At 35.1% G+C, this 22305-nt stretch overlaps 4 protein-coding genes across 5 annotated transcripts; 2 read left to right on the top strand and 2 right to left on the bottom strand.

Moving 5' to 3' along the window:
* The first annotated feature begins 1927 nt into the window (after window positions 1–1927).
* LOC107859207 (aquaporin NIP1-1) lies at window positions 1928–6118 on the top strand. The gene is made up of 5 exons (XM_016704131.2): window positions 1928–2313; window positions 2972–3193; window positions 3990–4187; window positions 4752–4813; window positions 5735–6118. The coding sequence occupies exons 1-5, from the start codon at window positions 2197–2199 to the stop codon at window positions 5958–5960; spliced, it is 825 nt and encodes a 274-aa protein (XP_016559617.1). The 5' UTR covers window positions 1928–2196; the 3' UTR covers window positions 5961–6118.
* A 142-nt stretch (window positions 6119–6260) lies between these two features.
* LOC107858088 (aquaporin NIP1-1) lies at window positions 6261–10152 on the top strand. The gene is made up of 5 exons (XM_047406814.1): window positions 6261–8333; window positions 8769–8981; window positions 9088–9285; window positions 9370–9431; window positions 9789–10152. Exons 1-5 carry the CDS (start codon window positions 8178–8180, stop codon window positions 10027–10029), a joined length of 870 nt encoding a protein of 289 aa, XP_047262770.1. The 5' UTR covers window positions 6261–8177; the 3' UTR covers window positions 10030–10152.
* A 274-nt stretch (window positions 10153–10426) lies between these two features.
* Window positions 10427–13577, bottom strand: LOC107859208 (seipin-2). The gene is made up of 2 exons (XM_016704132.2): window positions 12107–13577; window positions 10427–11131 (listed from the first exon to the last, which is right to left on the bottom strand). The coding sequence occupies exons 1-2, from the start codon at window positions 13283–13285 to the stop codon at window positions 10643–10645; spliced, it is 1668 nt and encodes a 555-aa protein (XP_016559618.1). The 5' UTR covers window positions 13286–13577; the 3' UTR covers window positions 10427–10642.
* Window positions 13578–13829: 252 nt separating this feature from the next.
* Window positions 13830–21077, bottom strand: LOC107859210 (histidinol dehydrogenase, chloroplastic). Of its 2 annotated transcripts, XM_016704133.2 has the most exons (15): window positions 20886–21077; window positions 20610–20722; window positions 19928–20049; window positions 19771–19823; window positions 18629–18701; window positions 18383–18484; window positions 18169–18270; window positions 17994–18065; window positions 17854–17916; window positions 17673–17714; window positions 17128–17187; window positions 16871–16981; window positions 16442–16612; window positions 16168–16258; window positions 13830–14566 (listed from the first exon to the last, which is right to left on the bottom strand). In XM_016704133.2, exons 2-15 carry the CDS (start codon window positions 20719–20721, stop codon window positions 14283–14285), a joined length of 1458 nt encoding a protein of 485 aa, XP_016559619.1. In that variant the 5' UTR covers window position 20722; window positions 20886–21077; the 3' UTR covers window positions 13830–14282. The 2 variants fall into 2 exon arrangements, with proteins under 2 accessions (XP_016559619.1, XP_016559620.1); XM_016704134.2 differs by lacking the exon at window positions 20610–20722.
* Between the last annotated feature and the right edge of the window lie 1228 nt (window positions 21078–22305).

Genomic DNA, 22305 nt, shown 5'->3' with positions numbered 1-22305 from the left:
ATAGATGAAAACGCACAAAGATTGGATGAATTGGTTTGCAATTGATTCTCCTCATCATAGTCATTTTAGATTTTCAGTAAAAGATTGTTATATTAGACTTATTTAGAGCGTCTCAATAAAATTAGTAATCTAAAATAAAATTCTAATTAGAGGCTTAAATATTTACAAATACTGCAACAAAACAATCAATTAGAATTATCCCTTTTACTTTCATATACTTGTTTTTCACGTAAATATATAAAAATTTTAGTTAATCTCACCTAGTAATACAAATCTAATGATTAGTTCTACTAAATAAGATGTTGGTCATGTGTTTGAAACATCACCTTGGATGTTATTGTAAAAAAATATATATTTATTAATATGAAGATCCAAGTTATTTAATTTAAAATTTCAAAATATTTTTGATAAAAGATAGATATTTTTTTTCTCTTTCTTTTTATATATAAAATTTGAATCAATATTTTTTTTACAATTTTCAATATTTTTTTACGTGAAAATATATATATCCATAAAGTTTACCATTATAAGTTTTTTGGAACCTCTATTTTGAGAGCTTAAAGCAAAGGATGTAGGAATTTTATCTTTGAGTCATCCCTGTTAGTGTGCAATTTATATCTCCCGTATAATTTATGGATTATTATATGAAATTGATTTATCCGGCGCATACCTGAAGAATATTGGCCAGGGTAGCGGCCATAACAAAACCCAAAACCCGATTATACCAAAGAGTAATATGTTCAGTAACTCGGATAAATTCTGTGCATATTCAACATTGGGGTGCATATACTACTGAATGAAAGTACTTTAATTTACTGAGACAATTCATAGTGTTTATATATGACATGGTTTTAATCAATTGTAGTGTGTTAGTTTAGATGTGTTTCTCACTCTTTTAATAGTTTAGGTGTAAAATTAATTTAGATGTGTTTTTGATACGTATGAATCTTTTGCTTGTGTATGTACGTGGCGAATGTCAGAGCTAAAAGGGAATTCAGGCGAAATGAATGGTGTAATGCCTTTATTTAGCTAAAAAGCCTTTTAGGAACGGAGCACAAGGCGTAAAGTTTAAAAAAATTGGACATTTTCAAGGCTAGTTTTGAACATTTTTCCCTTAATTTCATGAAAAATGTTCTAAAGTGAAACTACTATAAAAGTGAAAAATGGGAGTTTGACAAGAATTGGCTATCTTAATTATAACTTACTAAGTACTACTATGTTGTTGGTAGTGATTGTCATATGTATAATTATGGAAATGGAAGAAGAAAAAGAGTAGCAACATTTGTGACATGGATAATAGGGAAGTTGGTTAATGGTTGCGCAAAATTAAAAGTTTGCGCCCTTTGCATTCATAACTTTTCTGTATTACCGGTGGGTTGTTGGATCAGCCTTTACTGCCTCACATTTAATTTTAATAAATATGTCACGGTGATAATAGTATCAGGATGATGATAATAATAATTTAAAAAAATTATGCATCTTGTTAAAATTACAAATCAAATTATTATGCATTGGTATAGTAGTATTATCACTGCAGTTTATTTGTTTTCACAACTCAGAAGTCACTTTTCATGTTTTTCAAGTTACCATTTTATATGATGCATTTTGATTGACAGTAATATTTTATTTTTTAAAAAAAAATATAATTATTTTTTTAAAATATTAGTATAATTATAAATAATTTTATTAAAGATATAAAATTAATTTTTTTACATAAATATATACTTTTATATTAAAATAAAATGTGTCACATAAATCGAAAGGATCATAAATTTTAAATTTAAAACTTTAAAGATTGAAGTTTTTAAATTACATTTTAAAATTTGAAATTGTGTTTGAATAGACATTTTTGTGAAAAAAAATTTAAAACTTTTGTGAGTAAAATTTCCAAAAGTTGGTATGGCCGATAAAATTTAATATCTGATCGAAAATCTCACAAGTCAAATGCTGCATTAATCTCGCCGAAAAGAAAATGAAAATATAAAATAAAAAGGCCCATTCCTCTCTCTCTTTCCCTCTCTCTCTCTATTTTCCATATATATCTATTGTACTCATCTCTGGAACTTTGTATAGTTTCTATAAATTTATAAATTGGAGGAGTTGTGAGATTGTTGTTTGCTAACTTCTTAATTACTATAAATAATCATAGTAATTAAGTTGAATCATAATATTACTCACCCCTCTTTTGTTGAAGCTATGGGTGATCATCAGCAGGTAGCTAATGGATCATCAGTGAGTTTGAATATTAGTGATGCTAATGATTCTTCATCTACCTCTACCTGCAACTTTGTTACTCTTCCCTTCATCCAAAAGGTAATTTTCTTGTTTATATAAGTATATCTTAATTTCTTTTCTAAATTAAATTAAATTAAAACATAGTTCTTCTAACTAAAAGGTCGCTGAATAATGATGAATATTAAGGGCGGTCAGCAATTTTCTTAATTTTCTATGCTAAACGTTTATCACGTAAACTTTGTCGAGTTAATTTCTCAGACGGTCACTCAACTAATAGTTTGTATATATTATCTCAAAAAGTCATTTTCTTTGTCGGTGGAAAATGGAATTAAGAAGAGATGTTAGTTGCGATTTTCATACAGATAATAACTACTAGTTGAGTGGCCTTGGAGAAATCAACGTGGTTTTCATTCTGTAATACATAGAAGTCTACTTTTTTCAAAGTAAACGACTGCAAGGCCTAATGAAAAACTTCAAAACAGTTGGGAAAATTTAAAAAACAATGTGGAATCTTGTATAAGTTGATGTTTGAAATTCAATTGAATTGCGTGTACACTATCAAAAACTAGCAGTTTATGGAATTATATTTTCTATCTTTGTTGGAAAAAGCAGATAATAGCGGAGACGTTTGTACATATTCAATGAATTTCAAAGACAAATAAAGAGTTTGATACTCTAGCTTCGCCCAACACGTAGTTTTATTAATGTGTGTTTCTTTTTGTTTGGAAAAACGCAGATAATAGCGGAGACTTTAGGGACGTACTTCTTGATATTTGCGGGGTGTGGTTCAGTGGCGGTGAACGCAGACAAAGGAATGGTGACATTTCCAGGGATATCAATAGTGTGGGGGCTGGTGGTGATGGTCATGGTTTATTCTGTTGGTCACATTTCTGGTGCTCATTTCAATCCTGCTGTTACCATTGCCTTTGCTTCCAACAGAAGGTTCCCTTGGAAACAGGTACCCGCCGCTTTTTTTTTTTTCTTTTCCAATTGGGTAGGGGATTGCGAGATGGAATCGAACTCTTACTCATAAGGTGAAAGTTTGTTGTTAGTCAATTAAGCCACTGAGATTCCCTAATATGTTCAGTTCAATTCAAAGTCTCGACACTTTTAACAACATAGCAACCACGTTAGTTTTAAGGTAATGAATATTCTCAAACTTGTACTCAATTACATGTGTGACAATTTCAATACAATGTTCGTATCAACCAACATCACAATTCACAAAGTACAAATATTTAAATGATTCGTCACAATCAAGGGTGAAAGCTAAAGGTGCGAAAGAGGTTATCTTTGGCACTCCGTTCACTGGAAAATTACATTATATGAATGTACAAGTTAAAAATAATATATATAGAGCGTGTGATGAACATTTTTAGTTAAAATTCTACTTTCGTCATGAGAAACAATGTTTGCAATTTAGAAAGGAAATTATTTTTCATATGAGAAAATGTAGGTTTGTAGTTTGTACTCTCTGCATTTATTTTTACAGTTGATAACTATTACTATTAGTACAACTTTACGATCGAGTCTCTTTATAACTAATAGCTTTTCGATTATGAATTTATTTCTTTTCATTAATTATACCTACACATCGACTCTACGTACTTGTACTAATAGTGATCAGTATGACTTTTTCCTCTAGTCTTTTTCTTGTTAAACTTTCCAAACTCGTTATGTTAGTTTAGATTAGTTGAGAACATTAAAGATAGTAATTTTTTTTCTAACCTATATTAATGAGGTTTCTATTATAGGTACCAGCTTACGTGGCAGCTCAAGTGATTGGATCAACGTTGGCAAGTGGGACCCTAAGATTAATATTTAATGGGAAACATGATCACTTTGTTGGAACATCACCCACTGGATCAGACATCCAATCTCTTGTTCTTGAATTTATAATCACATTTTATCTTATGTTTGTCATTTCTGGCGTTGCTACTGATAATCGAGCTGTAAGTACTCTTTCTTAATCTCTTTCTTCTATAATTAGTCTATTGTTTAAACTTAATTAATTAAAAACAGTTTAAAACAAGATCTTGAATAGCCAATTAATCCAGCTAGTTTCCTACCCACGCTTCTTTCTTTTTTTTTTTGGTTTTTCACTCGGTGTCATGTATCCATATTTGAAGCTCGACTAAATCCAAATTCGTGTCGAAAAGTCTGGCAAAGACGATTCTGTAATCAGTAGGATTCGAATATGAGATCTCTGATTAAGGATAAACGAGTACTTACTACTCTAACACAACCTTGATTGGTTCCTATCTACGTACTGTACTTGTGAATGTAATATATAATTTATATTTATTATCTGCATTGTTAATGTGGTAATAAAATATTGACCAATCGACTATCGTACGCAAAAGGTAGTCAGTAATCATTGATTAAATTAGTAAGAAGATTGTGACTTTGTTTAATGATCTGAATTTATTTAATTATACGTGGACTCTTATGAAGCATCATTATTAATATATGATTGATTTGATTTGTTTTGTTGTGGTGGTTAATTATTGTTGTAGATTGGAGAACTTGCTGGTCTTGCTGTGGGGGCAACCGTGTTGCTTAATGTGATGTTTGCCGGGTAAATTACGTAGTATCTTTATTACTTTTTGATTATTTTAAAACTATATACTAAAAATTTTATTATATAGTGTGAACAAGACCCAAAAATATTTGGATAAAGGGTGTTCAAATCTTTGACCATTTGCCTATTAGGCTGTGATTACCTACATCCTCGTGCACAAAAAACACACGGCTTTTTTTTTTGTTTTAGAAAAGTAAATCTCTTTTTTCCTTTTCTATATATTATTGACTTATGAGAAACTCCTTTTTCTTTTTTGGGGTTTTAAGAGATTCACTAATAGTCTTATCGATGAATTTTTTGGGGAAAAAAAAAATCTATTTTAAAACTTATGTTTGGCTAAGCTTTTAAATAATAGTAAAAGTAGTTTTTCAGAAGCTGAAAAAAAAATTCTTTTTGTTCGAGAAGCACTTTTGGAGCTTTGGTCAGGTGCAAATTACTGCTATAGTATATTAACAAAATTGATTTTCAAATTAATTAGTCAAACACAAATGATTTACCCTCAGGATTTTACAAATCGATTTTTGACAATAAGTGTTTCAAAAAAATTAAATTTAAAAGTTTGGCCAAATAAACACTAAGATCCATAACCTCTGAAAAAATAAAGAAGAAATTACTGTCTATTTTTTTTTACCCCTCCCTCGAAGCTCTTATTCCTTTTGCTTCCTTGAAGATTTAAACTCACAACCTTGAGAAGGATTGAGGGGTTCTTGCTCGAAAAATAAAGAAGAAATTACTGTCTGTTTTTTTTTTTACCCCTCCCTCGGGTCTCTCATCCCTTTTGCTCCCTTGACAACTCAAACTCACAACCTTCGAATTAACGGGTGCTTACCATCCTCTCATTCGCAATTACATGTCAATTGTCATGCAATTGTTCTTTCTTTTCTAATAAACCATACATTAATGTGCTGAACTGAACAGGCCCATATCAGGAGCATCAATGAACCCAGCAAGGAGTTTGGGTCCAGCAATAGTGTCAAGTCATTACAAAGGTCTATGGGTTTACTTGTTAGGCCCAACAGCTGGGGCCATAGCAGGTGCTTGGGTCTATAACATCATCAGATTCACTGATAAACCTTTACGTGAGATTACTAAAAGTGGGTCTTTTCTCAAATCCAAAACCCTACCACGTAACCCCTCCAATTAGAAAAGGAAAACAAAATGTTAAAAACTGTTTTGTCTTCATTTTCTTCTTTTGAGAAATAGATAAAGAAAGCAAGGAAATCTGTTTTCTTCAACTTTTGTATACATAAAGAAAGTCGTTATAGTTTGTAAAATAATCTAATGAAGTTTTAATTTTGTCAACAGTGGATTTCACAGTGGCTTGTTTAAGGATTTGTTTCATCTTTAACGTCACTTGTGTACAACTTTCATCTACGCCTTCACCTTTGTGTGCACAAGTAGACACTTGAAACTTGTATAAAGTTGAACAAGTGCATACATGCGTCCTATATGGCATCTTACACGGTCAATTCAAGTCCTACATGTATTATGCCATATAAGACGCATGTGTCTATTTGTTCAACTTTATATAAATTTAAGTGTCTACTTGTGCACGTTTAAAATTGAAGGTCATAGATGTGAATTGAGACCAAGTTAAAAGGCATGCTTATCTATTATGCATATAACCTATTGAGCCAAGAAGAAACTTCTTCTAGAAAATGAGAAAATCAAAAGAGTTTTTGTAGTACATAGTTAAGTAATTACTGTAATAATATTGGGAGCAATTCATGTTTAATCACAAGAACAATGGAAGTAATAATGCATCATTTTACTTCCACTAACAAAATGCAACAGCATGCACGATTTTCGAAAATCATAAGGTTTCTTTTCTTTCATGATTCGAACTCGTGGCACGTAAGATCAATTAAAGAAAAAATACTCTCGATATTCTAGCTAACGACGATACCAAATTCAAACACATAGTAGCAAAAGGAGGTAGTAAATTAGGGATAAATTTTTTTTTTAGTCTACCTAAAGTTAATTAAGAAGTCTGTGTCAACGGTCCGACCAATGCTAATCATCAGATGAGTAATTAACCCCCGCATTAGTAACTATATATTTCTTGACAATCTACATCAAAGTGGACTCTAATAACTACAATTATTAAGAAAATGTTAAAAACGAATAAATCAAAAAAGAAAGTAAGAGATGATAAACATCAATTATTAAATTCGAGTTCCATTTTTTCCATTCTTTGCCTCCAAATATATATGTTCTGCTCTTCCCCTTTTCCATAATTGGAAACTGGAATGATGATTCATCCCATTTACCGTTGTAGTAGTGCATGCATTATCATTTGATTTTAACTTGGGGAAAACTTTTTTGTGTCGTTTATTAACATTAATTAATAAAATAAAGTAAGTTGCCTCCTACAATTGTTTTCCAATTTCCTTATCCCGATGCAAATCTTTCCTTTTGTGGTAAGAATGGATGGGCCATCTTTGCTCTGACTGTAGGTGTAGTTGGATGTTTTTGGCAACAAGTCTATTTCAAGGTTATATTTTCTGTTTAACTTACAGTATTTGATTCTTTTACCACTTCCATATTACTAATAACACATTACACTTTGTAGCTAATAACATGTAGCTAAGTATAGAATTCTCGTTTCAAACATAATCAAATACATGGTCAATGTTAAGTCAATATATATATATATATATATATATTCAGGGTGCCTTCTGGTATGAAGGAAAAGGTTTTCCTTAAAAATATTATGTCAAGAGCATTTACGTATAATCTAGACAAACACTATGAGGGTGAAAGGTGGCGGTCCGGGGTAAGGAAAGGGAGTTGGGCACGTTTTATAAAAAATATTTCCTATGTACACACAAGAGTTTACAATTTGGTAATAGATGTAATAATCTATTTTAGATGGGCAATGGAGTGTTCAATGCATTAAGCAACTTAAATGTGGTTGATTGACATCTTTTGAGCTTCGAGTACACACACAATTTAGTGAAACTTTAGTGGCACTGTCACTTTACCATAAGAATTAACCCAAACAAAAGAATTATTGGCACTAAGAGAACAAAGTACAGGATTTTCTATTTGAGCATTTGAACTTTTGCAATATTTTCAACTACTCCGTGGCTTTTTCTAATTTTTGTTTATTACAAAGAAAGTAAACCTATTATTCATTTTCCATTTCACATTTCTTTGGTAGTACGTATATATTAGCAAGGGTAAAATAATAGTGTTTCCAAAAGGGCACTAAAAAACTTTGTAGTAAATACATGTTCCCAAATTCCACATTTCCCCCACCCCACCTCAAGGAAATGAAAATAAATTCCTCCTTTCTCCACATTGTTAAGGGGAATTGAGTGAAATCCATAGTTTTCTAATACTTGAGAGAGTGAAAAGAATGGCTGAGATTTTAGATATCAGTTCAACAGCTTCAGATATTAAAGATGAAAATGTGGATCATATTCTTTCTTGTCCATGTTTGGCATCCAAGGAACTTGGTGACGACTCCTCACATTCCTCAGGCTACTCTAAAACTATAAGCTTTACTCAAAAGGTAAAACTCACTGCGACAATTCTTTGAAGCTTCATATAACTAGTTCTCATTCTACTAAAGGATTCTACATCTTCAAAATTAAAGATATCTCATTTGTATGAAATCAACTTTTTTGAGCTGCAGATAACGGTACAAGTAACCTACAAATGTAGGTTCACTTTCTAACAAGTGGTTAAGTATAGCACACTGTTATGTGTACGAGTAAAGTCTCACATTAAAATATAATGGTGTGGGACCTTATGGAAAAAGCTCACTTAGCCTTAAGCAGATAGTTCACAACATGTTGAAAGAAACTTGGACCGGCCTAATGCCATGAACGTCTGATGTAACACTGACAGAGTCGTAAGGCAAACTAGTTTCTATATAATATAACATGCATATAAAGCACATAGGATATGGAGCCAGTTGATGAATAATCTTTTGTTTTCAATGCAGTTAGTGGCAGAGTTTTTAGGTACCTACTTATTGATGTTTGCTGGTTTTGCTGCCATGGTGGTGAACAAGAACATGGGAGTTCTAGGAATAGCAGCTTTGTGGGGTTTGGATACGATGGTTATGATCTACACCGTTGGGCATGTTTCTGGTGCCCATTTGAACCCTGCTGTCACCATTGCTTTTGCTTCATGTAAGAGGATAGCATGGAAATACGTAAGTTCCCGAAATACAAGAAGCATGAGCAAGACAGGACTAAACAGCATCCAAAAAAAAAAATTATGGATGTTGCCTCTCACTTTTTGGGCTAATCCATTTTCAGGTGCCAGCATATACGTTAGCACAAGTTCTGGGAGCAATTGTAGCAACTGTAACCGTGAGATCGATGTTCAAGGAAGATCAATCTCAGTTTCTGGGAACAATTCCAGTTGGCTCAGATTTGCAGTCTCTTGGATTAGAATTCTTGATCACTTTCTATCTCATGTTTGCTGCTGCAGGCACCGCAATGGATAATCCCGCCGTTAGTAATTACTGCTTGTTTAAATGTAAAGCTGCTAGGATAGAATTTGACTTATTCCACCCTTCTCTCTGTTAACTGATGCAGGTTGGAGAACTCACTGGACTTGTTATTGGAGCTGTAGTCACAATTAACTCTATCCTTGCTGGGTATGCTAAATAGATATCGTTTGTTTTCCTGCTTACTTTGGACCCCTTTAAGAATGCATTTCTAAAGCTGAGAGTTTAAAAAGTAAATGATTTCCTAAAATAGCTTCAGAATCTCAAAGTGGAAGAATACTTCATAGTTCAGACTATCATCAGCAACTGGAAGTTAAAAGTAAGTGGAAAGCCACAACAAAGGAACTTGTAGATGAACCTATATAATTAACATGATTTTAACATATAAAACAAGTACTGGGCCAACGCCCCGGGGTAAAAGTTTCTACTGGCGTTATTTGGAGTCTTAACTCTTCTTCATTCTACATATTTGCCTAACTGGGGACATTTGGCTATTGTGATGAGCAGGCCTATTTCAGGGGCATCAATGAATCCCGCAAGAAGTTTGGGACCAGCAATTTTATCAAATTGTTACAAGAAACAATGGATATACATTTTGGGTCCTACAGCAGGAGCTATAGCTGGTATCTGGTTTTACAACGCCATGAAGTCTGTTAAGCCCTTTGATGAAGTCACTAAGTTTTTTCCCTTTCACAGACGACTAGCCCAGAACAAAATACAAACAACAAATACTACTATCCCGGTCTGATTAATCAACCACTTCTTAGGTCCAGGTTTAACTCTTTCTGCAGAAGATTAGCCCAAAAAGAGCTTAATGAATAAACCACTGTTCTGGTCATTTATGCAGTTATTTAGAATTAATGGAAGCATTTGGCAGCCACCATCTGTTTTATGTTATATTTTTGGATATCTATTGTTTAGCTACTCTTTAGATTATATGCTTCCATGAGGCTCTCCAATGAATCATTTGGAGGTTTTCCCATAAGAAAATAATTTCACGAGCACACTAACGGCAGTAGTCTCATAAACACATTAAATTTCCCAGAACTTTGTCCATAAAGGAAATGACTATATCGGCAGTATTTCTAAACAATGAACTACAAAGGACAGTTTTAGGAAACGCAAAGTATCCGACTTCTGTAAAATACTAGAATTCAGGACATAATGTTATACTGGTCAGAGAAACTGGAAGTTCATGAGAGTGTATATTTTCAGAGAGTAATTTCAACAATAAAAACCATTCTCTACACATACATGTCAACATAAGTTCTACTTGGGGAAAAAAGAATAAACAGACACTTACCTGTTATGTACAAGCAAAAAAGGAATGGCAGCAAAATCCAAGAGATAACCATATGCTTTTACCTCCTTCCAACAGGTGGATTGTTCTGTGAACCAGTATGACTGTTCGGATCATGCCTCACTCTTAATCTTGGAATGATAAGAGGTTTGCAGCAAAGAAGAGCGAAAAGGAATTCCATTGTAAACAACGTCATGCTAACCCACACAAACAATGTTGTCTTCCAATACCATAGCATTCTTTTCAGAAAAGGAAGTTCAGACCCCAGTATTAAAGAGGCAGCATATATTTCGGGAATTCCAGCTCCAGGGCGGAATTCAGCTCGTTGCTCAATGATCACCCTCAAGCATGCAGTTGGAATGAAACCTTCAGAGAAGCCCTTTAGGTCTACCTTTAACTTTTGGGATTCTGATGTATATCCGGTGACAAGAGGGGCTGCTTTAAGGAAAGTAGAAAAAAGGCGTATAGGATTGCTTTTGAATTGCAACATACAGGGTCGCCTGGAGCTAACCAGCACTTTGCCATTAGCAGTGAGGAAATCCACTCTTACCTTCATGTGTAACATACAAAAAAATTTACTAAATCATTCAGGTACAAGTGAACATGTGGAATGCATAACAGACCAACAATTCAATTCAAATAAAGAATTTTTTTTGGTCAACAATGAAGATCTCAACTTTGCTTTCCTAAAATAGGTTGTAGGCCTGAATTTAACCAGGAGTGAATCAATGAAATTAATCATAGTAAGTTCTTCAATCCATAGATGAGACGGACAAAATGAAATTTGAATTGGAGGAGCAGACATGTTAACTTGGTAAATAGACGCCAGACAGGAGAAAGAGATTAATGTCAAATCATTGTGAGACGACATTTTATTCTTACAACTATCTCCCTTCATATCAGAAACAGCCTCTCTATTTCATCTGAGGTAGTGGTATGGTCCGCGTACACATTACCCTCCCCAGACCCCACTATGTGAGAATACACTGGGTATGTTGTTATGTAACTATCTCCCTTCATCACCCCCCTGGGTGCCCGTTGCTTTTTTATTTTTAGATCTATATAAATTGAAATATGCACTAGTTTAAAAACCTATGGCATGTCATACAGAAACCAGATAGACAGCCAGTAAAATCAGATGTCTAAAGCTTATTCAACTCCAATTTCCACTTTGTGTGCATAAATTAAACTAATCTGGAAGATAGCAGTTTAAAATAATTTTGCAATAGAAAACCATGCCTACACTATATCCTCCATCTGAAACTACAATAAAACTTCATCCTTGCAGAAAGCACAAAACATAACAAACAAGGCATACATATACACAGTCAAGCAGCTTCCATAGCTGTTGGATAACTTTTTACGCATAAACTAAAGCAATAACTTCAAAAACAAAAAAATCACAATCTGGTCAATGGACCCATGTTAATGAACTCTTAACAAGAAAAAGCTCCAATTATCACTGTTCTGTATCTAGCAGCAAAAATCCATCAAGTATCAACCACATTAGTCCTTGGGCTCATACCTGGAAAATGCCCAAATTTCTGTTGTAATCTGACTCGGGCAACGTTAGTAAGATCGTAACCTGCAACTTATGATTAGGTGGTATAACTCGCACCCCATCAACCGCTCCAAACTCCACTTGATCCTCACTATCTACACCACAGGTCACACCTGGGCTCTTCATTATCGGCACATATGCAACTGGGCTCTTTGCTGTATAATCAAAATTCAAAGGCTCGTTCATCCTGATTGGCTCTTCCACGAAAATTCTCATCAAGATGCCACCCATTATAAAAGCCAATACCAGCAATCCAACCAAAACAAAACAAACATACACAGACCACAAACATCCCCATCCTAATTGCATCCCCAACCTCCATACTGAACTTTGTTCCTTCAACCATCCAGATACATAATTCAATGTATTCTCAAACACAAACCCAAAACTCCTCGTAAACTTGTGGATTACATATCGTTTCCCACGCCTCATTACTTGAAACGGATCCATCACAAACATATACGAGCTATAAATTAACCATACAGGAAAAGTTAACAATTTTATCATCAAACTCACAATAGTTATCAACAGATTCACTTGAAATCCAACAGATTTTATTACTAAATTCGCTATATCAGACAAAATATTCGAACTTGCATCATCACTTCCTCTGGAATCCGAATTAACTTCCTCTGAATTACCGGTTCCATCATTGTTCACATCCGTAATTACAGATTCCTCTTTCAACACTGAAGAATCATCATTAGAATTATCTATTATTACACTATTTGCATTCGGAATCTCCTTATTTTCTTCATCAACGGTACCTTTTTGACTTTCTGTGCTCAAATCACGCTGCATTGAGTTGGAAATTCCATTCTGATCCTTCTCTTCTGCCATCAATTTCTTTGAGAACCTTAACTTTCTCTCTTTCGATTTCGAATAGCTCTCGGAACTTACCGAAGGTTGCCAATTACCCGACTCGTCACCAGAATCATTGCTAGAAAAAGGTCGCCGGAGCCGGAGGGACGCCGAAGGAGTATCTTCATTTCCCGGCGACTGATTGTGGCTTACGTCATAATCCGATCCGCAGGTTTCGGCGTCGGAAAATATGTCGTTGCAATCGTCGATGGAGGATTTCTCCGCGGCGTTATCGAATAGGTCTCCGTCGTTGGGTTGCTTATTTGGTTCTGTATCTTCCATAACAAACGAAATTCAACGATTGGGGACTTCGTATTTTGGAATTTGAAGGGTTTGATGATGAACAAAGAAAGAAAGAAAAGGAAGTGAAAATTTCAAGACATAAATTACTAATACGCGTGCAAAATACAAAAATAAATGGGTTTCTGTTGCACACAGGTTGTACATTTAGCTATAATATTTGTACATTTTTCAACAAACGCGCAACGAGAAAATGAAGCACATAACTTGTGAAGTTAACCGCCAAACAGCTTTGTTTGTGTGTGATTGTTCTCAGTGCTTTTGGTGATTTTGAGTTGTGCGGAAAGGATGTCATTTTAACTCTATTATTCATTTAGACAAAATTAAAGATGTTTCTTTAATTTTATAAAAGATAAATCATTGTTAATTGGTAACTCAATTTTCAATTATACAATATCTATTCATTAATAGAAGGCGATGTTCTTTAAGGTATCTTTATGAAGTATGGAAGCCAACAGATAAGTTAACTTAAGCTGTTGAATAGGTATCTAACTAGTCGTTGAAACACGTTGTCTATGGAATACTCTTGGTAGAAGCATTTTACCCCTTAATAATTGGGGTATGTCCAATGCAAATTCAAATTAGCTCTTCGTTATCTGGGGCTTAAGCAACCCCTTGTCACCACAACTACACATACAAGCCAAAATATTACAACTTCTGTTACAAAACATAGAAAAATACGAAATAAAATACAACCCTCAAACTCAAGACTGGTAGATTTGATGAAATCGTCTTTTCAGATACCTGATCTGAATTTATTTCTAACAAATACAGTGGGTGAACTCGCTCATTCATGGTACTGATTACCATTACTAGTTTTCTTCCAAGTGTGTGTTTGATTCGACACTTGGAAGGAAAAAATAACCAGAGTGCAGGTAATAGAGCTTCAAACCACCTCGACAAGACCATAAACGCCCTTAGATTTGCACGAAGGTTGAATTGCTCAATATTTATTCTTTTACGTATACAAATAGAGGGATCATCTCGAGTATGATACTTGCCTCGCTTCTATGTCCTGCAGTCTGAGGGTTACAGCCCTCTTGTGGGCATCCAGACCCTCAACTTCGGCCATTTTTTCTACATAAGGCCCAAGATTCCTCAGCCCTTCTTCTGTCAAAGACTGCACCGTGATGTACTTCAAGAAAGAGTCCAAAGAGACCCCACCATACATCCGTGCATAACCATAAGTTGGAAGAACATGGTTAGTTCCACTTGCATAATCTCCTACACTCTCAGGTGTCCACTGTCCCATAAATACAGAACCTGCAAGTATTCAGAGTTGATTATTTATAAGTTAGATTTACGGAGTAAGTCATGATTGATTAGTAGTAAGTTGCTAATTGATGGTAAAATATGAGCCTCCAAGGCTCCAACCTAATTTTCCTGGTATCTCAACAAACATTGAGGATGTCAGAAATAGCACATGAAATGCACATTTTTAGGTTGCATAATACGGAGCCCAAGTGGGGACATGCATTAGACAGCTCCCACAAGTTGGACAAACCAAACTTTGACAATTAAGTCTTGGAAAAAGCACTTATCACCACTGATCAACACAAACAGTTGATGTTTCACAGTGTGTCAACTTCGTAAGGGAATAAACAGAATTACAGAAATAGACATACACGTAAACACAGACCAAAAGGCCAGTAATTCAATATTTATCATACCCTCTTCTAGTTTCTGCAATATTTCTTCTTTTTTGTTCCTTAAGGCGTCTCAAACAGTTTCTCTTCTTCCCTTTTTTTCTTCAGAGGAAGTTCTGAAACTTCTCTTAATAATGTTTGAGATTGTTCTCCAGTTGTGACCATAACAAACATACAGTTGATTTTATACTAAATGAGTTTGCTTAAATTTTACTTTCTACGTCTGATTCTTTTATCTTGAGAAAGTAGCATCATCCAATTTCTCAAGAGTGGCAAACATCAATCCGTCTATCTGAAAAAAAAAGGCTCCATCCATAAAATATAATTTCAGTTGACTGTAGGCCATATAAGAAGGCCTAATTTCTAATGTAGCTAGGTTATTAGTGTGCAGACTACTTATTATTTATACCCTATAGAAGTTGAGTGCAGGGAGTAATTTCTTTTCGCCTTATCTACAATATTACAAATCCAGATTTGTCTAAGCACAGAACTCAGAAGAAGAAAAATATGGCATGTCTGTCAAAAGCACCATTTGTAGTTCCAGCCACCATCAGAACCCAAGCTGACTGACCCCCACCCCCCACCCCACCCCAGAAAAAGAAAAAAAACGACAACTACATCATCTAATAGAAATGACGGCACCTTAACTCTCTACCCATGCCCGAATATCTTCTACGCGAAAAGGAGATGTGGAATAATTTAAGAAAAAAGCAAATATTTCACAGGATTACTAGTGAAGAGAACTTGTGCGGCTCACCAAATGGCCAGCCACCATGAACCTTCTATTTGTCATCTTGAGAGCTAAATCATACCGTTCAAGGAATAAGAAAAAAACTATCTCATACAGTTCAATACAGATAGACCCTTAAACCACTAAAATTAACCAGCTGGATGATGAGATGGGGGAAAAATAGAAAATGAAACAGAAATCTCTGGTAAAGAAAAACGGCTGTTAAATCGGATGGAGAAGTTGTGTTCTATGGATGATCACAAAGGGCAGGAAGAAAGCTCAGACAAGGGATTTTTTAAAGATAAGAAGAATAAAATGGGGAACAACTATATATTCTCGTCTCCACATTGCAAAAACCCAAGAGAAGCTTGCGGAACATTTTACAGATACACATACACAATCAGCAGCCCCAATAGCAAAAGCTAACAGAAGAGTAGACATGCCAAATGGAAAAGGAAAAACTTAGCAAACACATGGATCTAAAGTACCTGCATTCTCAATTAAACTTTCCCACTTCTCAGCTTCATTCACATTAATAATCAGATGCTCAGGTGCATACATGTTTGAGAAGGAAATTGCCTGAAAAAGATTGTGATTTAAGTCCAAGAGAAAAGGCTGTGCTGACAGAGAAATTTATAAGGAATATTGCATTCACATAAATGATGTGATTAGTTTTTTAAAATATGTTCAGGCATACTTAATGACAGCAAGTATACATCCAAGTCTATGCAAATTGCTGCCAATCAAGATCAACTAACATACCTCAAACATATCCCGTGCTAACACAGTGAAGCTGTGGCTTAGTGCCTGAAGCGCAAATTCTCCCCTTGGAAGCGCTTGACACTGCTTCCTAATTTCCTCTTGAATGGCATTTAGATCAGCACCATCCCCAGCAATAACCAACACAACTTGGCTATCTGGCCCATGCTCCGCCTGATAAAATGCATTTCAGGTGATAGAATAAATGGAGATTGACAGTCTTTGCCTCAATGATAGATAGGAATTGATAGAAGTTTTAGTTTAATCTGTGTTAACAGTTGATCTCTTTCACTGTGAAAAACTTAAATCTTCTCTTATCTATGATCTCAGAAGAGATATAAGCAGTCCCAAAGTGAAATACAAGAGCGCCTGATTCTAGACACATAAAGTATGAAAGGAACTTAATCAAGCAGTGGAAAATGGAGTTAATACCTGTGAAAGTAAATCTGCTGCCACGTGGACAGGACTGGAATCCTTGTCAGCTATAACAAGGACTTCAGAAGGCCCAGCAGGCATGTCAATTGAAACCATTGCTTCGCTGTTCTGTTGAGAGAGAATACTACTTAGCGAAACACAATTTAAGGTGAGGACATTAGTCTTTCAGCAGCATATCTATTTCAAATGACATTTATTACGTTGCAAACGCAACTATCGCTAACCTAAGCTTGACTCTTACTTGAAACCAATACCTGCAGAATCATTTTTGCAGCGGTGACATACTGGTTCCCAGGCCCATATATCTTCTCAACCTGGCATAGATGGTAACATACATTATGCTTCCCTTTATATAATACCAAAGAAAGAAGAGGACAGTTTGAGTGTAAAGTGAATGCAATGTTTAGGGAAACAAAAATCCAAAGGCCAATAAGAAAGGAAACCAACTTCATCAAGGTATCTACAAGGTAACCACAGGTTTCACGGACATCAAGGGTAGCAGCTTTACAGATGTATAAGGAACAGATGCATGCCTATACAAGCCAAAATGTTTTTAGGAACATCTTTCCTGATGCCCATGCAATGAAATCTCTTACTTTATCAACCAAAAAAAAGAAGAAGCAAGAACACTTTAGAGATACAATATGTGAGTCTACTGTCTACTCAGGCCAGGATTTATTGCCTGAACGTACTCGTGTAAATTACAACATTATTCTGTGTCTCATGTGTAACTCAGCAAAGCAACAGAGTATACTAGAACTCGTATGATAAATGCCAGGTTTTAAGATGAAAGTTGTACCTTTGGGCATGATTCAGTGCCCCAGGCCATAGCAGAAATTGCCTGTTGGATTTAAGAAAGTCACAATATATGGCCCGGTTAGTAAAAGATTTAAGTTTGCAAAAGTAAGAAATTAATTGAAATGAGACAGATGCAACATCAGCTGATGAATGCAAGATCAAGGAAGCTTATCATCATATACCTGAGCACCTCCAGCTTTAAGGATGTGGGTCACACCTGCTTTCTTGGCACAATAAAGAACTTCCTACAAGAAAGGCATCCAAATAAATGGCCACTGATACTTAAAAGTTATAGTAACAAAGCGAGATGGTAAACAAATACCTTGCAAATGCTGCCATCCCGAGAAGGTGGAGTTGCCAGTACAACTGTTTTGCATCCAGCAATTTGTGCTGGCTGGCCAAAGATAAAATTTAGTCATTTGGTACTCAGGGAATTAGTGTTGAAGGAGATGATTCATAAGAGAAGAAAATTAACACGGAAAATTGAATCACCATACAACTGAAAGCATCAAAGCGGTAGAAGGTAAAACAGCAGTTCCACCAGGAACATAAAGCCCTACAGAGCCAATGCTCCTCGCCACACGTTTACATCTGACACCCTGACAGAGTAGGAAATACAGAAATTAAAGGAGAAGTAAGAGTGTCAACACAATGTTGCTATATAAGCCCACACAACTAAGATCAATCCTGTACAATATCGACAAAACTTACATGCATGTTCTCCACAACTTTCTCAACAGGCTTTTGAGCCGCATGAAAGGCATATATGTTGTTATATGCCACATCAAATGCTTCTCGAACAGATGAATCAAGCTGACTCAAATAAAGAAGTAATTAGATTGAAAATTAGAAATGCTGAAGCCAATTGTCTTTCAAGAAAAAATTATTTAGAAAATGTCATATCTCTATAATCCACATTGCTGTCATCAATACAAAAATGTGTGTTGAAATACATACCTCAGGATCTGGAAGCTCATTGACATCTTCAACTATCTTATCCAGTACAACTTTGTCAAACCGCGATGTGTAACTACGCATTACAGATATCATAACCAATTAACATCAATACAACAAGAAAGATTAACTATAGTGCCAAATTTTACTTTCACATGGAACTATTAACTCTTACAGGATGATAAGTGACAAGGAGCAAAAAAAAAAAAGTTTTTGTTAGTTCTACAGCAAGTTAATCTAACTTCAGGATATTCTAAAGGTTTGAAAATTCTCATCTACTGAAAAGGGGGCTCATCCACCAAAACTAAAAAAATGTCAGCTAAAGTTGATAAGAATCAATTACAGAAAGAGTAGAAACACACTCCAAAGATACTTGTGTTATTAGCTTTAATTAACGAGAGAAAGTATAATTAAGAAAATTACACAATGTCCAGTGTTTCCAAAGGAAACTAAAAATGGACGGAGAGAGAGAGGGGGGGGGGGGGGGGGGGGGGGGGAGGGACAGAGAGAGGGAGGAGGAGAGAGAGAGAGAGAGAGGAGATGGAGAGAGGGACAGAGTGTCTGATAATTGGTAACATAGAATCATTAATTTGATGATTTATGTTTAGGCTAATAACAGTTATCAAAAAATTTATGTTTACGCTAATAGTTGAAAGGGCACAAAGGTCATACAGCTGGATCTGCTATATCGAACCTTGTTGTTCATTTTGAGCTTTTCACTTTTAAAAACACTGCACCAGAGCTTGAATTATTGAAATGTGAGCCATGATGAACCTCGTCTATATTTCACTTACTATTTTAAGCATTTTGGTCTCCATGCAATAGGAATGCGGACACACAACATAATTTTCTACAAAATAATATGTTAGGAGAGATGCCCTTTATCTCATACATTAATATTAAAAATTGTTTACATATGGTTTGATAGTCCAGCACCTCCACATGGAGGATTTCTTTGGCATTTTCTATGAATAAAACAACACACGTCCTGCATTCTTTTTCCTTAAATCATTAAAGGTAAACTCATGTTCTGCATTCTTTATGGAAATAGAAGTAAAAATAAGGGGATCTTGATATAGCAGATACAGAATATTTTTGTCGATGAAACAAATGCAGTAAGGCATAAATAAAAAACAAGCACTAACTCTTTAACTGCAGCATCACCACTATTACGAACATCATCAACAATGGGTTGAACCTGATACAATTCATTCTATTTTCAGAACAAATCTACTAAACTGAACTGTAAATAGTAAGTTTAAGGGGAAAAAAAAAATCATTCAAGATGCATTGTTAACTCACTGTGCTAAAAATGGAGGTGAAATCAATGCGAGGACGAGCTTTGAGGCTGTCAACCTCAGAAGTTGTAAGCTCTGATAACTTATACGACTTCATTGAGCACCTAATTGACTTACGAATTAACCCTGTTAATAACCATCAAAAACAATATGACACATTAACCCAACAATAAATCTCTAGGAAGACACGTCTAATTTAAAGTTCAGAACTTTGCAATGGTTTTCACCAATAAGAACAACTACAAGCAACTAGTTAAATGTGTAAAAACTGCAACGCACAAAATGCAACAACAACGTACCCAGTGTAGTCCCACAAAGTGAGGTCTAGGAAGAGTAGAGTGTACCCAGACCTTACCTCTACCTCAGAGGTGGAGAGGCTGTTCCTGATAGACCCTCAGCTCAATACAAAACAATCTAAAAAAGGACTTAATGGTAGTACAAAAGACAATAGATAGTTAAAAGAACAACATATAGTAAATACTACAACAAAATACTACTATAATCGCACCACACAAAACAACAAGATAGTAGCAGTAACCGAAGAACAAGAAACTACAACTGTATACTACAACTACTAGAAAGGGCAACAAGACAATGCACACCTATCTGAAATGCAAAATAACATTTTTTTTTTTAAATTCTATACTAGCTTTCTACAAAACAGAAGGAACTTGCGAAAGTAATACCTGCAGATAGATAAGAATAATTCCGATAAAATAGAGTATTGCGGGTAGGAATTGCCGGAAGATTACTAGCCAAGCTACAGGACCTACTGAATGATAGAATTCTGCAGTCCATTCTGATAACAAATCAAAATCAGACTCTAATCTCTAACACATCAATAATCCTCGTAAATTAACATATAAACAGAGTCATTATCTTCTGGAGTAATTAACATGCTGGCATTCACTCAAGTGCGACAAATGAGCATTTGGAAAAAAAGGATTAGATAGGAATTAAACCTAGAAGTAGAAGGAGGAGGAGTCTCCGGAGAAAGAGATGGAGCTGAGCAGAACGTCGCCGGTGGCGGTGGGGGAGAGTGTGCTGTGGACTTTGTGGTGATGGTTCAATTGACGAAGAAGAAAACCCACGTTAAAAATGGCGGGTTGAAACTGATTTGGGACGAAATGACTCGGGCTTGTAATTTGGAGACCACTAGGTTATTCCCAAAAATAAACCCAAATTAGTTGACTTTTAAGTTTTAGCCCCAAATTAAAAAATTTTTGTTAAAATAGCCTTAATTTGTTAACTGATATTTTATGGATGAAATTACCCATACTTCAATATATTCATTGTTAAATCTCTTTCTTTCGTTTTTTCTTCCAAATTTGCAGAACCGACTTTCAAACAAATTCGCAAAATCGATTTTAGTCGTAAGGTTTCTTCAGGTATGAATTTCATCATCAAAATTCATTGTGGTAATTTTAACTTATTGATGCATTGTGGTAAATTTTAGCTCGTTATATAATTAACATATTGATTTGACTTTTGGGGAGGTGAACGCAAGCTGAAGTTGGGCTATGTTGTTGTTGTAGTAACATACTTTTCATTGAGGAATTGTGTCAAACAGGTTTTGAGGAGTTTGTTATTGCGGTTATAATTGTATTTGAGTAGTTGCGAGGGTTGGTCTTGGAGGGAAAGGCCGTTAATGTGAGATTTAACGTTGATCGCAACATTTTTTGGTAAGGCCAAACGTATAAGGTCAAGGTGGTACAAGAAATTAGTTCCAAGTATTTCAAACTAGTGGTATAATTAGCATTAAAAGATGATGAGGAATTGTTAGAAGATAATAAGGAATTGTGTCGAACAGGTTGCGGGGAGTTTGTTATTGCGTTTATAATTATATTTGACTAGTTGCGGGGATTTGGTCTTGGACAGAAAGGCTGTTTAATATGGGAGTTAACGTTGATCGTAATATTGTTTTAGAAGGCCAAATGTATAATGTCAAGGTGGTACAAATATAAGTTTGATTGTTTTTATAGCTTGAACACAAACTACAAAGCTACCTTGCTTGTAAACTTCTCTAGTTGTCTCAGTTTGTTGGACAGTCTTGCATTTCTCTCATGCCAAACTGCATATATAAGAATCAGCTTATACACCCACCCAAAAGGAAATGTTGTCGTGGGCACGGTGGGAAGCTATCACAAAGTTTTGCACCGGAGGACAATAGTATAGTTTTTGTATAGTAATCTTTAACGATCTACAGAGGTGGTAACTAGTGGGATCCTTCTACGTGAAAGGAGAAGGAAATATTATGCATCTATTACCTAAGTAATTCATTCCATCACCTAGATTGTTTTCAATTTGTGCTATATAAGTTGGGCAACTTGACTCTCATATGGAAGTTCATATGTACTCCCTCAATCCCTGAAGATAATCTGA

This window comes from Capsicum annuum, chromosome 2 (genome assembly GCF_002878395.1).
Source record: "Capsicum annuum cultivar UCD-10X-F1 chromosome 2, UCD10Xv1.1, whole genome shotgun sequence".
NCBI lineage: Eukaryota > Viridiplantae > Streptophyta > Magnoliopsida > Solanales > Solanaceae > Capsicum > Capsicum annuum.
The sequence above is the reverse complement of the archived record's forward strand: the minus strand, read 5'-3'. Positions and strand labels throughout refer to the sequence as shown.

Bases quoted from the DNA above. Each gene is read 5' to 3' on its own strand.
- LOC107859207 (XM_016704131.2), top strand. From the start codon at position 2,197: ATGGGTGATCATCAGCAGGTAGCTAATGGATCATCAGTGAGTTTGAAT. The intron at 2,314-2,971 runs GTAATTTTCTTG...GGAAAAACGCAG, and splicing joins CTCTTCCCTTCATCCAAAAG to ATAATAGCGGAGACTTTAGG. The intron at 3,194-3,989 runs GTACCCGCCGCT...TTTCTATTATAG, and splicing joins GAAGGTTCCCTTGGAAACAG to GTACCAGCTTACGTGGCAGC.
- LOC107858088 (XM_047406814.1), top strand. From the start codon at position 8,178: ATGGCTGAGATTTTAGATATCAGTTCAACAGCTTCAGATATTAAAGAT. The intron at 8,334-8,768 runs GTAAAACTCACT...TTTTCAATGCAG, and splicing joins CTATAAGCTTTACTCAAAAG to TTAGTGGCAGAGTTTTTAGG. The intron at 9,432-9,788 runs GTATGCTAAATA...TGTGATGAGCAG, and splicing joins ATTAACTCTATCCTTGCTGG to GCCTATTTCAGGGGCATCAA.
- LOC107859208 (XM_016704132.2), bottom strand. From the start codon at position 13,285: ATGGAAGATACAGAACCAAATAAGCAACCCAACGACGGAGACCTATTC. The intron at 11,132-12,106 runs GTATGAGCCCAA...TTACACATGAAG, and splicing joins GAAATTTGGGCATTTTCCAG to GTAAGAGTGGATTTCCTCAC.
- LOC107859210 (XM_016704133.2), bottom strand. From the start codon at position 20,721: ATGGACTGCAGAATTCTATCATTCAGTAGGTCCTGTAGCTTGGCTAGT. The intron at 17,715-17,853 runs GTATATGATGAT...TAAATCCAACAG, and splicing joins TTAAAGCTGGAGGTGCTCAG to GCAATTTCTGCTATGGCCTG. The intron at 16,259-16,441 runs GTATGTTAGTTG...AATCTTTTTCAG, and splicing joins TAGCACGGGATATGTTTGAG to GCAATTTCCTTCTCAAACAT.